We start from the raw sequence: 16,641 nt of genomic DNA on the forward strand, positions 1-16,641 counted from the left end.
CTTGAGTTCATGATGAGAATACTTTTTTAAATGCCTGATTATTATGTGAGACAAACTGATTAAGACCCTTAGAACTCACTCCAAAATAAGGTTATCAGCTGACTTCAGGTGGGGATGAGGAGAGCCTAAGCAAGGTGTTATTGTTGTTTGAGACAAGTTACCACAAATGTAAGCCCATTTTTCCTCCCTAGTTGGTATGTTTATTTGGTACACATTAAATAAACAGACCACCATTGGGTGAACCTGCACACTCACCACACCTCAGGTCCCCCCACTCGCCCCCTCAAACCCAAAGCCGCTGTCCCAGCCCACCCACAGGACTTACTGGACTCATCCAGCAGCAACCCATTCTCAATAAAAGCAGCCATTTGGGGGATTTGTCATTTCCTAGATCTAAGGTCGTAAACTATGGTGGCCGAAAAGGGCTATTTCTCTTTACAGCCACCATAGTTTGTGACCTTAGATCTAGGAAACCACAGAGCCCCCATCCTCATTTCAAATGGCAGCTCTTATCGAGGACAGGTGGGAGGACAGGCAGCTGCTGGATAGGTCAGCTACATCCCACGGGCAGGTGGGGGCAGCAGCTGACCATCATCCCAGATCAGGCCGAGGTGGCCCAGCTGCTTTGGACCTGAACCAATCTGACACAGGCTACCTTATTATTATTATTATTATTTATTTATATAGCACCATCAATGTACATGGTGCTGTACAGAGTAAAACAGTAAATAGCAAGACCCTGCCGCATAGGCTTACAATCTACCTCAACCTGTTCCAGTCCCAATCTGGATTTGGACCAAAGTGGGCTGAATCAGCCTGCTTCAGTTTGAATTCGGGCTCAAAGCCCTACACTCAAGTACACAATCACATATTTTGATAACTGACTTCTCCATTCATTTCAATAGAGGGTGCAGATTAACCCATATAAATTTACAAGCAAAACTCCTTCCTTCAATAAAATTAATAAGGAAATGCACATAACAATAAGGGCAAAAGAATATGTTTCTTTAAGTCTGTGTCTAGCAGTTATGTGTTTTTCTGTTTTTCTTTTTTCTTTCTTTTTCTTTCATTTTTTACTGTTGGACCCCCAATCTTGATCAGGGCACACCATGAGGGTTAGGGGAGCTCTTAAGATCCAGATTGGAGGCCCTGTGCCTACTCTAAAGTAAAAATGGAGGGAAGCTATCCCTGGATCATGCAGATGAGTATAAGTCTTATTGCAAGTGCACATTATTTATTACCTCATAAGCCCCTTTCTTAAAAGAGAGTAAGAAAAAGCAGGAATATTAAGAGGATTGAAAGCCAGCCCTCCATGTTCTGTGAGAAAATATCTATACATGCATAGGATTGCTCTGTTAAAGTGCTTATCTTTGGATAGACTGCAGTCTTCCATAGGGTTTATTCTGACCTCAAAATGTTGTCTGTGTTCTTACCAGGGCACCCAAACCTATTGTTTGATTTTAGACAACTTCTCACCATTAAAACTAATAATTATTTGGCCATGAAGGTTTGCTAAAATCACTGGAAAGTATAATGTTGTCTCTATTCTACTGACACTCATGATCACTCACTTCAACTTAAAATATATCAGAAGTAGGTCAAAGCATAGAAGTGGATAGAGCACCCACTGAGGATAACTAGAAATCTCCAAAAAATAAAATAAATGATGCAGAGGAACAACAAAAGTTTATGCAAGCTGACAGTTTCAAAAGTAATTGTATTTGTTTAGCTGTTGAGCATATATTAGTCCAAGGCAAAGTTTCAGCCCCTTCATGCTTGGTTTAAAATCATGATTCCTTAATAGCACAATGTCAAACAATGATACTAGCAAATGGACAATGACATTTCCCCTGCAGTTAGTATTAACTAAATGTGTAAAGATATGGGGCTATAAAGATAGGGCTGAGTGGATGGGAAAATGCCTGCCTCAGTTTCCTTCAGTTTCTGGTTGCGCCTTGCTTTTCTTTGCTGGGCTTTTGCTTCCACCCTCTTCATCTCATGAGATGCTCATCCATATCCATCCTTTACCTTGATGTTGGATGGAATCCAGGGATGTTGACTTCTAATAAAACGTACTTAAGTAGCAACACCCATTGTAGTATCACTTGCAAAGAGGTTGAGAAATATAGAGATGCTCATTGTTGTTGTTTTCTTTTACCCTAATGCCCTAATTTGCACCAGAAAGATGGAAGGAATCTTTAATAGGACAGCTGTCCTTTCCTTGCAGTATGCAATGTATGATCACAGAAAGGATAGGGCTAATTTTCTGCTTATTGCTAATCAAGGTGGACATCTAATCCACCAGTGCTATCATTGTTATTGACTTTTGGCTATCCATACATCATTTATATAAATGTTTCTGGTTATGTGGGCAAAAAGTACTGCAATCCAAATTAATAAAAATGAAATAGGCTTCCTGACTTACCCTGTTAGATTTTATGGCAAGGATATATTTTTCTACTAAATTCTACAGGGCCAAGAATGCTGACTATTCCTGAACTTTGCTAGGAGCACTGTTGCCTTAATAAGTGCAGTGAGTAATTGAATGCAGTTCTTAGTGATACCAAGTTTTCATTTGATCTTAGGTTTTACAGAACACCCAACGGAATGCTTGTCCTCTGTTTCACTCCTGCCCTCTCTCCCATATTTCTTCAGTTTCTCTTAGACTTCTTAAGAAATGAATCCTCTCCTTTGGAGTCCGAGGTAGTAGCCTCCCTAAAGTCCAATTAAAACTCCTTTCTCCAAAAATATACCTAAAGGATGGTTTATTAAATCCTTTGGTATCTTCCCTCAGACAAATGGCTGCGGAGAGTTGCAAGGGTGGGTAATTTCTACTGAGAAGCCCCTACTCCTATACACAACTGGATATTTATCTTGAATGAGATAGGAACCTACTATTGTCTGATGTTATCAGAATGCAGAAGAATTCAGGACTTTGATTACGTGCCTTATAATCTGAGTCTTGAAAACAACACTTGTGAGTCATGACTGTTCTTGCAATTTTGTACTAATGATCAGATGTTTTACTTAATTGTGTACAATTCAGTTGATCAAACACTGTTTTTTGTGTTTATCAGTCATCTACCTAATATTAAAATAACTTTGCATTTTTTGCTCCAGGCCAGCTCTTTTTCCTTCTAAGGAAGTGAATACTGAATGTTAATGTCACACAGTGTTAATGTCACACAATGTAAGGACTGATATTAAGACGCAAAGATTCTCCTCCCAGTTCTTCCATATGCCCTAGTCTGAACAGCCATACTATAATTATTGAAATGTGTCTGCGGGGGGGGGGGGAGGGAGAAAGGAGCCATATTCAGGCCAGGCATTCTGCCTTGGTGGGAGGAAAAGTATGGCCCTTAAGATGCTTTTGAACTACAACTCCCATCATCTATCCCCATTGGCCATGCTGTCTGGGGCTGATGGGAATTGGAATTCAACAATTTTGGAGGGCCATAGGTTGCCTACCCTTGCTCTAGCTAAGCCATTCAACTCACTGACCCATTTGTGGGGGGGGGGGGAGGACTTCTAAACATCTCATGGTGGGTATCCAGAGATGACATGGTGTGTTCAATGGTCAATGAAATATTCTTAACACGTTGGTTCTACAGTCTGAATGTGTGTTGCCTCAAATCAGGATGAACATGGATATCCACTGTGTGATGAGCATTAGGAAAAGGTACCGTATTTCTTCGATTCTAAGACACACTTTTTCCCCCATATAAACATCTCTAAAAATGGGGTGCGTCTTAGAATCAAAGCTTTTTTTCTGTTGGTGGTACTGAAATTAGTGTGCGTCTTAGAATCGATGGCGTCTTAGAATCGAAGAAATACGGTAGTAATGCTAATTCATCCTAAAACAGGAATTAAAGGAAATTGCAATAAATAAATTCATGAATTTATTTTTTAAAAAAGAGAATTCAGTCTGACCAAGTGAAGTGAGTTTTATCAGTCACATCAGTTGAACTAAGACAAAAGGCAGCAACCTAGTTTGGTCCAAGGGCCAGATTGCTCCTCTGGTCCAAGTTGGTGGGCCAGAAGTAATCAAGGGGATGGGTCCACCATGAAGCCCCACCCCTCCTTCTGTCATGTTGAGCCCATCTTACCTATTTCTCCCCTCCTTGTTCCTAGGAATGGCCATCACAGGGAAATCCAGCCTTTGGGGGACTCATTGGATTTCCCCAGAGCCCCCAGCATTTGAGAGGCAAGCCATAGGCTTTTCCCCAAAATTCAGGATCTTCATTGTTTTTCCCTCTAAAATTGCCATTTCCTCAAAGTGGCACCCATGGGCACCATTCACGCAAATCCCCAACATAGCACCAGCAGCTGCAGTTTGAATAAATTCTATGAATTTTGGCTGTAAATTGTGCTATTTGCGCCCAAAATTTGTGCACATCTTAAGCTGATGATGATGATGATGGAAATTCCATCTACTAGCCCACCTCATTGCACACTGAGTTGGGCCAGTTGGCAGAATACAAAATGGAGTCTGGGGGGCTTAGCTGATGAAAACTCATTGAGCTCCACCCGCACTAGATTTCTCTGACATCCCTACTTGCTCCTACATGGAGAAAGTGACTCTGCTGGCAGTTGAAGGAGCAGGCTCCAGCAAGCATTGACAAAGTCAGGTGCCTCCTTCCCATGCCACTTGTGTCCCAATTGAGGCGCAAATAGTGCAGGAAAGGACTTGGCTGGGGCTTGCAGGACCCATGGACTGCTGACCCAGTCCTGAAAGCTTTAGCAGAGATAACAAAGGAGGTAACAGAAGGATTCCCTTCACACCCCATTGGGCTCAGAGATACCAGGAGGATTCCTTTTCTCAGGCCAGGGGAATGGGATTTGAGGAGTAGGCAGCCTTGTGGAGGGACCTGTGGAGGATGCTTAACTGGCAACCCCCATCAGCCAGATTACGCCCATGGGCTGGAAGTTGCTCTCCCCTGAGTTAAGAATTGCAAACAAGTGTAATCAAAAGGATGCAAGGTATCCTGCTAGGTTTAGTTTATCCTGAAGTCGTTTACAGTGCAATCCAATAAATATCTACTCAGAAGTAAGCCATGTTGTTTTCAATAGGACTTACAAGTAAGTGGGCATAGGATTCCTGGAGAGCAGGAATGGGGCTTATTTTGGCAATGCACATCTGAGCTGTTTGGAGAGTCATGCCAAGATGCCCAGATCCAGCCCTCTTCTCCAACAGCACAGCACAAATGTAGGGGAAATCCCTGCCTCCTTTCAGCAACAAAGGATCACTGAGGCTTGTCATTTGGCACTGAAATTTAGACATCCATCACAAGTGCAGCTGTTCCTTGGAGCTGGGTAGGGGAAGACGGGATTGTCCTTGAAGACGCCATCTTTTGGAGGACGAGTAGAGTTCCAGCGACCCCACATTCTTGCCAGCCAAACTTGGTGGACCCCTGTTGATGGTGACTTCACATCATCTTCATTTTTATTCCTATTCCTATTCATTAACTTTTTAAACAATTAAGGCCCTTTAAAAAAGTATTCTCTAAATTAAGGAAGAGTAACATATGGCATTTTAGCATGACTGTCAAACTGCTCATCCATAGGAGATTGATGTCTCCCATATGTATTACCTTAGTGCGTGATCTCAGTCTCCTCTTTAAGTGTGTGCTACAGAGGATGCATCAATAAAGCAATGCTCCCAGCACATACAGGAAGTTTACTCAAAGCCCAGCGAATGTAATGGCAAGGAGCCAGTGTGAATTTTAAGTAACGCTGCTGAAATAATAATAAGTAACTGTCAATTGATCACAAACCAAGGAGGCTGGCAGCTAGTGATAATAGCAATTAACTTCCTATTCCCCATTTAATGGTGGGTTGCTGTATTGATTCAGTGAAAACACAGCAAATTGGAAGTATCCACATTAATAAAAGGTTTCTGCTCATGCATTTAATATGTGTGGCTTTAAAACAAAATCCCATAACTCTTGATTAACTTGTAGCCATGATTACTTATGTCCTTGGCCCTTTCTTTCCAGTTCCTGCAGCTTTCCTGAAGCCTTTCCAGACTTCAGCAGTTCCCCTTCTAGTCTATTGCACCTCTCTGATTTCTTCCCCCAGCCCCAGTTCAAAATTGAAACAGACTTAGACTGTGATCCAGTTAAGACAGAATACTGTGCTTAAAATTAATTTAATCCCACTAACATTGGAAGATCAAAAATATTTTACAGCCTTCAGCTTAGCATGGTTGCGGATTGGGCTGTTGAAACTTAATTGGAGTGATAATTCCAAGAATTTTTAAAGGGAAATTTAATCCTAGCAATGTAAGAAAAATATTCTGGTTGGCCAGAAAAACAAGCAGCCTCTATTGGGTAAACAGATTATGACAAAGACGAATCTGCAATCTAAAACAAAAGGGAGCAAACTAGCAATGAGCAAATCTGTCAAGTCTGTTTCCTCCTTTTTCCACCTCCCAGTCTGTTCCATGCCGTTTCCATGGAGAGGTTGTTGCTTTTTACAAAAGAAAAAAGAAAAAGAACCTACATAGATTTAAAAATGTGCAATTTTTTGTGCACATTTTTCAAATTGTTTCCAACCACCCTTTGACTAAAGTGCATTTCTACACCTTTTTTCTTTCTTTCATGCACTTTTCAAATGTGCACATTTAAATTTATTTTTTATTTTGGAAATATGCTCTCCCTGGTCTGCAGAATGCATTGCAAATCTGGGAACTCTGGAATTCTGGATGCAAACTGCATTCGGGTCACATCCATTTCCAGTTGGTGTGGATTGGAGGAATCTGGACAAAAAAGAAAAGAAAACCCCAACAAAGCAGATTTCTCACACATCCTTAAAGCAAACAATAGGAAAGGTAAAATAAATCCAGGTCAAATGCCATTACCAGAATATCTATCTATAGTGAGGAAAGAAGTAAGGAAGGTCTAGAGGGAAAGGCAGAACACTCATAAGGCTGCAGCAGGAAACATCTGGAACAGGTATTGCAGTTGGCCCCAGCCTGGTGACTTTCAGATGGGTTGGACTGCTAATAGTCATGCTGACTGGGAAATTAGGGAATTGCAGTCCAATACATCTGGCAAGGTACCAGGTTGGAGAAGACTGTTGTAGAGTTACTGTTGGCCAGGCAAGCATCAACTACATGGGCACCATTATAGTATGGTGGTAAAGTTACTGTGGGTTATGGATTAGCAGGGGGAGGAAAGATCCATGGTGTGAGTTAGCTGATGGAGAAGAAAATGGCCAGAGAGCTTAATTTGTTCCTGGAAAGGATAAGCAGTCCGTATATGAGACTGAGGGTAGCAGCAGTTGATAACCAAATCTGGAGACACGGGAAGCATGAGGAAATACTGCTTCTTGTATTAGCATGTATCATTACCTTAAAAGTGAGTGGGGGCCCCAGCATCTTCCCTGAGGGAAGATTCAATTGTTGACCCCCAGATCAGACAATGTTTTAAATGACCCTAAGGCTGGGTGATATGGATTAGAGAAATCTCCCACCACCACCACCACCCCCAAAATATAAAAAAATCTGATCCAGCAGATTCCTCACACAGTGCTGCCACATAGTGAATTTTAAATAGTCAGTACATTGGGGCCACAGCTAGACCTAAGGTTTATCCTGGGATCATCCAGGGTTCACCCCTGCCTGAGCACTGGATCCCCTGTGTGTCACCTAGATGAACAGGTTTGACCCCTGGACGATCCAGGGATAAACCTTAGGTCTAGCTATGGCCTGGGTCTGGTAGCCTGGAGCCCCCATCCAACGCCAGTTGTGAGGGATTTACTGTAGTTTGGAGAAGAAGAGCAGAAATAACAACACTTGAGTATGTCATGATGACAAAGTGTGGATTTAATCTGCTTGAAAGGCTGATGAAACTTTGTCATGGAAGAGGATAACTAATCTGTCTTGTCTGCCCTTACATTTGTCCATGAACTGCCCAATCTGCTGCATTTTTCAAGCAGAACTTCGCACGTCTGTTCTTTGCCACTGACCCATGCGAATAGACATCACATACTCTCTTGTTGTCTAATTGGTGTCTCGACCGTCGGCTGCTTGCTAGTTTGTTCGCACAGGTGCACAACTGAGATCATTGATTTGATTCATTTGGGAATGAATCCACAGACATAATTGTGCATATTTTACTTCCTTCGCCTACTAATCACAAGCCGTCTTGCTCACACCAGGTTCTAGCAACCAAAGGAGTTTGCCTTATAAAAATGCTGAAGGGTTGATCATTGATGGAAATGGTCGCAGTGACCCAAAAACTAAAGAGAATAACCAACCTGCTCACTTCACTGATTGCAAAGTATCTAATTGCTCCTCATATATAATGCACTGAAGTAATATCTCTGGAGAATATTGCAAGAATTATAGTTTAAAGCACTGAACACAGAACTAAAACGACCCAATCAGGAACTCTTTCAGTAACTGAAACCCAGCTCCCAGAAGAAAGAAATATGCCTGTTTATATTCCCAAACTATATCCCAGGCCTTTTGATGGGAGTTCTGTATTGCATATATGAGGATAAGCAAGTTAAAGTACATGACTCATCAGTGCTTTTTCTGACTTTCCTTTCATAATACCATGCCTAAGGGTAGCTGCCACACAATGGCAGAATGGAACACAGGCCTGGCCCAAGGCATTTTGCTACTCGAGGCAGAGCAGCAAATGTCACTCCCACCCCCATGCCGCCAGGCAAAGTAGTCAAGGCTGACCAAGTTATTTGGGACTTGAGGCAGGAAATGACACAAGAGCCTCTCCCTGATAAAAAATAAAATAAAATACAACATAATAAATACATCACCATTTACTGCCCTTTCATGAGACCCAAAATTAGCTACCTGAGGGTGCTGCCACACTCTGCTTAAGTAGGGCCTAAGTAGGGCCACCCGTGTTGGAACTGCCCAAGCGGGTAGGAAACCTCTGCTAGGCCAGGAAGCACCATTATAGGCTAGGGTGGCCACTTATGAATCAACAACAAAAAAGAATATACATCACCAAAAAAAAAGGAGACCAATTTGCATAAGATCTGCATGTACTAATTTATAGTATACTTGCACATATTTTCATAATTTAATTACAAATACAGTACATCCCACCACAGTGTGGAAGACAGTGATCAGGTGACTTGCGTCCCCTTGTTCAATTTGCTTTCTAGGTGCTGTTGATGGGCCACTTCAAGGCCCAGCTCTTCCCTCTGATGGTTCTTTATCTTTTAACCAGACTCAGACTGGACACAGCTTCAAATAGAGGACGCCTGGAAAACAGAGGACAATCCTCTGCTAGACCTTCAAATAGAAGACTCTCATCTGTAAAAACAAAAGAGGACACCTGGCCACCCTAGGCACTTGGGGTGGGTGGGGGCATAAATGAGACTTCAGTAGAAATGTGTAGGTTCCAAATCACACTTTTTGGTACACTCCAGTTTAACATTTAGAGTTACAATATGATTCAAGAACATTTGTTATAATTATTTTCTTTATATACCTCACAATAGTATAACAGCATTATCAACAAAAGGCAGTCACCCCTAGGAAGCAAAGGGATTTCTGCTTTTTCCCCTGCCCCTTTTATTACAAATATAGTTAGTGCATAGACTGTTCAAGCCATAGTCTGATACACACTTACCTAGAAGTAAGTCCTATTGAATTCAGTGGGATTTACTTCTGAGTAGACATGTATGTGATTGCACTGTAAATTGTTTAAATACCAATAGTCACTCACAGCACCATCCTATATATGTCCAATCAACTTCAATGGGGCTTGATCCCAGGCAAGTTGGTATAGGATTACAACCTCATTGTATAAACCAAAGTTGGACAGAGACAAAGCATTTGACAAGAAAATACTTCATAAAAATGTTCCATAACAATTCTTGCTTTCCTATGAAATTTTAAAAAACAGTTATGAAAATATACGAAAATGAGTTTTACATAGTCTCAATTTCTTCCTTTTTATTTAAAAAGTAGCAGACTCTTTCAGAATAAAAAGTTATGCTAACATTTTTAACAGCACAGAATAATTTTCTGTACTTGTTTTCACAGAACAATATTTTTCTATTATTCTCTTTGCCAAGAACTTGCTCTTTCAATATAAATTGACAGTCCTAGGTTATTAGTGTGTGTTTTTAAATTGCCTAGAGACATCTAATTACACAGTTTTGTCTACAAAAGTAATCAATAGTTGTTAAGAAAAACATGATCACTAATTTAAAAGCTTGGTTAGGTCAAATTAAAAGTTTAACTACTGTGTTTCTTCCATGGCTTTTATTTTGTAATTTACCAGTCTTTTGCCAAAGTTTAAAGAAAAAAAATTGTCCTGGAATTACAATGTTGCATGACATTCTCACAGTATTAGAATTCATGGTTAAATCATGCCATTGTTTACCCGTGTAAAATATCCCTAATTCTCCCACATATCTGAAAGGAGATGGCAGACAGCATGGCGATAACCATGTGCACACAAATCCAATGAGGGACATATGAGTGCAAAATTGGGTTTTTACATGATACCCCTAATTGGATGAGAAACATGCTTGGGTGTTTGAACTACAAAACCTAATCTAGCAGCTGGGGTCATGTGACCCCCAGGAGAAAGTACTGTTCAAGGAGATTTGTTTTCACAGAACAGCATTTTCTGTCATTTTCTTTGCTGAAAAGTTGCTTTCAATATAAGTTAACAGTCCCAAAATTCAACATATTGCTTTCAACAGGTGTTAATATTCCACATTTTTATGTGCTGCCAACATAGGACAGGTAGCCATTGCCACTCTGCGTGAGGCTGCTAAGCATCTATATTCAAACTTAGCAATTAATTACCATGCTTCCTGGTTTATCTGGGAACTTCGTCCATGAATGCAAGATAAACAGCCTTCAAATATGTGGATTGGGAACAGGATCCCATGTACCAGGGATGCCCTAACTCATCAATAATAATAATAATAATAATAATAATAATAATAATAATAATAATAATAATTCTTACCTGCTATCCCTCTGGATCGAGGAAGGGAACAACACTGAATACAAAAATATAAAATATATAAAACTGATTAAAAACATAAAACCAATACATTATTAAAATCTCAAGACTATGGTTGGATCCAGTAGTGCAATTCTGCTGATGGAGCTGCTTCCATCTGTGGAACCAGGAGGGGGGAATCCCCCATCCCCTCCTGCAGCCACCCACACCACCTTCAAAATCTGTTCCACAGGGCTAGGAAACTTTCCAGAGAAGATTTTCAACATTGTAGAGTGCTGCACGGGCTAGGAGGAAGGGGACCTCCACTACCGTAATGCTGGATTTAACCCATAAAGTGTGAGTTTCTCTTTCCAAAGCAATTATGACCTGGATATTCGATGAATTTGCAAGGAGCCACAACAAGACGGAAGAGGTGGGACAGTCCCGTTGCAAGAGCAAAACTCCACTCATGGTTCGATCAATCCGGGTCTTTCTAAACGAGGAGTTAACGTGTTCATATTTAGTACTGAAATAACCCAAACCTTCATGTACAAATGATTTACCAGAGTAAATTCTACCTATCCTATGCATTTTGTATTTGTAATATAGAGGATATGCTCGGATTTCCACCATTCTGGTCTTCCCAGCCACTGTTCTGTATGTTCAGGAGGAGAGGCAGCTAATCAAATGTACAATTTCTTGTGCCTAAAGACAAATGAGAGAGGAGATCAGGAGAGGTGTTTGTCCAACAGGGTTTGAGCATCCAATATTGCTTCAAGAAGGCATCAATCAGATGAAAGCTACTCATACACCATAACACACAGCAACATTGAGGATACAACATACTGATGAAATTTGTATCAGTGACAGTAAATCCACTAAGAGACAATATATTGTTGTTATTGAAAGGATTGATGTGTATCTAGTAACTAATATATTTTGATGTTTACTCAGAACTATCTAAACACCCTGGAAAGATGCTGTTCTAATGGTACCTTAGTTCCAAGTAGTTTCTGGTCTAGCGTTTTCTTTTTTAGTTGAATGTGTAAGCAGAAAATCATATGTATTTCAATTACCCACTTCTGACTCAACTCCTGATTCAGTTAATGTTCCAGCTGCAGAAAATGATATCTACCTTGGTGCTTTAGCATACCATGTTTGAAACTCAGTTATGGAATAGGTTTGGAGCAGGCAGCCTTAAAGCAATGGTTTTTCTAGGGCTGATTGTATTACCAGTAAATTGGATATTCATATCTTGCATAAAACAAGGGAAAGAGGCTTGTTGGTCTTTACTGAGAGCTGCCTAGGCAGACTATTGAATCTTATAAATACGACTTTAGGAAGGACAGAGAAATAGATCATAATGCCATCCTCGTATTTTGTTTGGTAAATGCACCTTTGGGAACAGCTTGATCTCATACACAATGCCTACCTGCCAAAATAAAGCAAACTCTTTCTTCTTATTTTGTCTGTTTTAGCGCAAGAAGAGTGGGCTATAAGCCGTCCCAGCCTAAAGGCGCCACCTCCCAGGTCAACCAGAGGGGGTTACAGGGAACACCCCTATGGTAGATATTGAAGGTCCTCCTCATCTGTGACCTCACCTTAAAGACAATTAATAACCCGTGGTCTCCACATAAACGGCAACAAGACAAGTAATAGCCCATTTCTTTTCTATCCTAGGAATTACTGCTTATGATTACCCTATATACTTCTTGTGTTTCCACATTGGAGTGACACTGGCATTAATATTATTTTATAACATGGACTTTAAAAGACCGTTGGCAAACATTGACCAAACCATTCAGCAAGATGATGTTCTCCTGGTTGTTCCTCACTGTTGTGTGTAATTTTAAAGCAAAACAGGGGAAAAAAAGCATGAAGCTGCATCTATTCCCCCACCATACTACAAAGGTTGAGTTTTTATTTAGGGTTGCTAAAAATGTAATATGACCTTTTTGAACCAGATGATAATCAAGATGTAGATAAGATGTTTTAACCTGTCTTTTTAATATATGTTAGTTAGATTTAAGATGTTTAATATTAAGTTTGTAAATTTCATTTTAAATGCTGTTTTAACGAGGTTGACAACAATCAGCTACTGTATGTATGTAGCTAACTGAATTTGTCCAGTGTTTTAACCTGTATTTGTTTTGGGTTTTTTTATTTTTTAAAAAATCACATAAAGTTCCATGTGTAAGCTTCTCTAAATAGGAAACCATAATTTTGTCAAATATGTTTGCCATAATTTGTCAATAAAGCTGAAACCTTTTGTAAGAAACTAAATTTGGAATTACGTGTGTTTAGCTTTAAATGCCTGCTTGATTTCTTCTTCAAGAGATGCCTAAAATGTTTTCGATATAAAAACTTTTTTTTCAAAAACAAAATATATAAATGAACCCAAGCTTGTTTTAAGAATATGTGCAAGACTTTAAAAGTTGTATTAATAACTTATGGTTGTTAAATAATTTAAAAGCTAACAAACTAAACTGTGACATGAATCATGGATAGCAGACACTAATGTATAACATGTTAATGGGAAAAAAGACGTGGCGTTAGAAACAATAAATGGATTTCTAAACTATCCTCTAAGCTTGATCTTGCTAAACACACACTCTGATTGACTTGTTTGTATTAGCATGTCTCTCGTGAGAATGTAATGGAGTTTAAAGAGGTAAGATTACTGCTTACCAGTGTTAGACTGTCTAAATGCTAGTTCTTCAACCTTTGAGTTACCCCGCACATTAAATATCCCATTCAACATGTAAGCATTGCATAGACTCACCTTATTGTTTTCACTCTGAGGAGTGTGTTGGCTGCATTTGCGTAGTTATCTAATAATTTGTCTTGACAAACCAATCATCAGTGTCACTGCCCAGTTGTTGCTATTCAACTTCAAAAACTTTATTTGTAATTTTCAGTGCTAATTATCACCTCCCTTGAAGGCAGTTTAGAGGGCTGTTATTTCTTTTGAGAATATCAGACTTGATGGCTGATGATTATTAAGGAAATATGTCGCAGGACTCAAAGGATGACTAAACGTTAAACAGGTAACATTAATAAGTAACTCTGTAATTTTGAGTATGCAACAGCAATGTTAAATATTCCAAGTGATTAAGTTACTGATAGTTAAAAAAGTAAACCTGCCAAAACATAACAAATAGGTATTATAGGCTATTAAAACAACTAATTAACATTAACTAGTGGCAACAAAATTATGTTACAATATATAACCCTTGAGGCAATAAACAGAACTAAAATTAACAATAATAGTAATGCAACTCTTGCTAACAGTGAATATATAACCTAAATTTTTATGACAAAAAGGAAGACTTTATAGTAGGGTTACCAAAACGGTGGAATCTTTTTTGTTTCTGGTGGCTTTTTGTCAATGTGATTGGTTTACTTTTTTGATGAGACCAGAGCATAGGCCGGTTGCTGTTCAGTTTGTGAACAAAAGAAAAGAAAAAGATCTTGCAGCTGGAGTTGCATGCTAACTTTCTTGACTAGTCTTTGAAGCATATGTCTTGTCATTTGATTCTGCTGTGTTGATTGACGTGAGCTTAGTTAGCTTTACAACTGTCACACTGAATGTTCTGTCTCACTATTTCAGGGATCCAGACACAGAGGACAGCAAACCAGCAGACAGTTGCATAATGTCCAGGTAAGCAATAAATATAGTTCTCCATTTATGCGGGGGGGGGGGAATATTTTCCTCAGGGTAACTGTTTTTAATTGTTCCGTGGAAATGTTACCTATAAAGAACCATTAATATTATTTCAAATTCCGAAGTTCCAGTCCTATACATACTTACATAGAAATAAGCCCCATTGAACACAGTGGGATTTACTTCTGAGTAAAGATTATCAGGATCATGTTGCAGATGGGATCTCATATATAAAATGTTGATAGCCTCCAGTATGTGACACAATACACCACTGTTGAACAAGAAAAATCTGTGTTAAGGGGGAAAGGTGTGCATGTGTATGTGTCTATCTATTAAGCATTCTCTGGTGTTCAACAATTCTTAAAGTTGTTATGAACATGATATATTGAGTCATTCTTCTTTTGAAGGCAGGAGCACTTCTTTTGAAAATCAACATATAAATTTTGTAAATAATCTATCCATTGGGAACAGAAAGACATTAAATGTCCAATTTGTTGTTCAGAATACAGGTTTGTGGATTTTATTATTGCTTGTATTCACCCATTTTTGTGCTAGATTTATATATGATAAGATTCACAGCAATAGATCTCTTTCATCTTGTTGATTCCTCTTTATTCCGCTTTGCAGGTGAAGCCATGTCAAATTGGCACGCTACCAGGTTATATAAAGCTTGTGCCAGGAGAACTGATTACTCCTGCACTTGTTTTGACAGATTTTGCATTCTGATATAACGTTTTGTACATGTGTTCCTCCACAGGTATTCTTCTATGGAGGGAAAATGTTACACTGGAATTGACCTAGGAAAAGAGTTCAAGCCCGAGTGGGCCTTACAGTCTCTCTTCTCATATTATTCCTGAAGTCAAAGCTTGGATTTCTAGAGCCATGTAAATCAGAAACATCTGCAATACACTGTATTTCTGTAAATTATTTACCTCAAGAGAAAGATTGGTGTATAAATGTTATAGAATTACTTATAGCCTTTCAGTGACAGTAGAAGCCAGCTTTGCGGAATTTTTCTGGAGGAAGTGTTTTTCACAATTAGTGACTCGGTCATAAAGAACCTCTCCACGTTTACACTGTAGGCACTGGGTGAATGAGTGTAGGTTTGGGGACTGATATGACATATATGAAGTTTACCTGAGGAGGAATGGTCCTAGTTTGGGACAGTGGTTTTCAGACTTTCTGTCTTCGGGCCACACTTTCCATGGGGCTGTCTATACAAGCTCAAAGCCCCGTGGTGGCTGCAAGTCTGTTGTGCATCAGTTATATGATACAGCTGCAGGTTTGCAGCCACCACGGGGCTTTTCTGTGAAGCTGTGTGGCAAAAACATTGGGGACTTACCCCAACATTTTCAGTGGGAATGAGGTCACCCCAACACTTCCGCCATCTGACCTAGCTCTGTGACCAATCCAGCAGGTGGTCATGGCAGATGGCAAGTAGTGATTGGCCACCGGAAGCCAGGAAGAGGGGTGACTCTAGTACCCAGATGACTACCAGAAACCCCTGTTCCCCCCTTGGCATGGAGATTGCCAAATGCCACCCTGAGTAAGCGAAACCATGGGGCTTAGGGGAACACAGCACCAATTCAGCACCATGAAGGCAGCCCGCATGTTACCTCAGTAGCTGCAGAACCTCTTTGCATTTATAGATCCTTTTGTGTGCTGCAGAAGATTCTAGGGAATGTCCTAGATTGCAGAGTCTATTTACACAGGTCTGTGGACAAGCCTGTTTTATATCAGAGGTGTTGAACTTCATGCTCATGGGCTGTATCTGGCCTCCCAATCCAGCTCAGTGGAGATGCCAACTTCCCCGAACTATATGAGCAGTTTTGTTCTAAAAGATTAGGAAGTCTCTCCAAAGACTTTGGCCAGATCTACACCAAGCACGATATGACACTTTGAAAATGGTTTGAAAACTGTATATGGAGTGCATCCTGGGCCCCAACAGTTGTCACTACTGTTATAAACCATTTTAAAGCAGTAGGGTAGATTCTGCCTAACTTACTGGCACTAACAGCTTTAACTTAAAATATGCTGGCA

At 39.9% G+C, this 16,641-nt stretch overlaps 1 protein-coding gene and 1 long non-coding RNA gene across 2 annotated transcripts in view; one reads left to right on the plus strand and one right to left on the minus strand.

Annotated features, from left to right (window-relative positions):
* The window catches only part of KHDRBS2 (KH RNA binding domain containing, signal transduction associated 2), a 400,529-nt gene extending 387,867 nt beyond the window's left edge, over positions 1–12,662 (plus strand). Inside the window, exon 9 of the mRNA XM_063125025.1 lies at positions 12,416–12,662. Within this exon, the coding sequence (XP_062981095.1) occupies positions 12,416–12,513 (98 nt within the window). The 3' untranslated portion in view covers positions 12,514–12,662. The remainder of the gene's footprint in view (positions 1–12,415) is intronic.
* The window catches only part of LOC134397948 (uncharacterized), a 153,750-nt gene that overhangs the window by 73,378 nt on the left and 63,731 nt on the right, over positions 1–16,641 (minus strand). The window lies entirely within an intron of this gene.

Source organism: Elgaria multicarinata, chromosome 4 (assembly GCF_023053635.1).
Source record: "Elgaria multicarinata webbii isolate HBS135686 ecotype San Diego chromosome 4, rElgMul1.1.pri, whole genome shotgun sequence".
Classification (NCBI taxonomy): domain Eukaryota; kingdom Metazoa; phylum Chordata; class Lepidosauria; order Squamata; family Anguidae; genus Elgaria; species Elgaria multicarinata.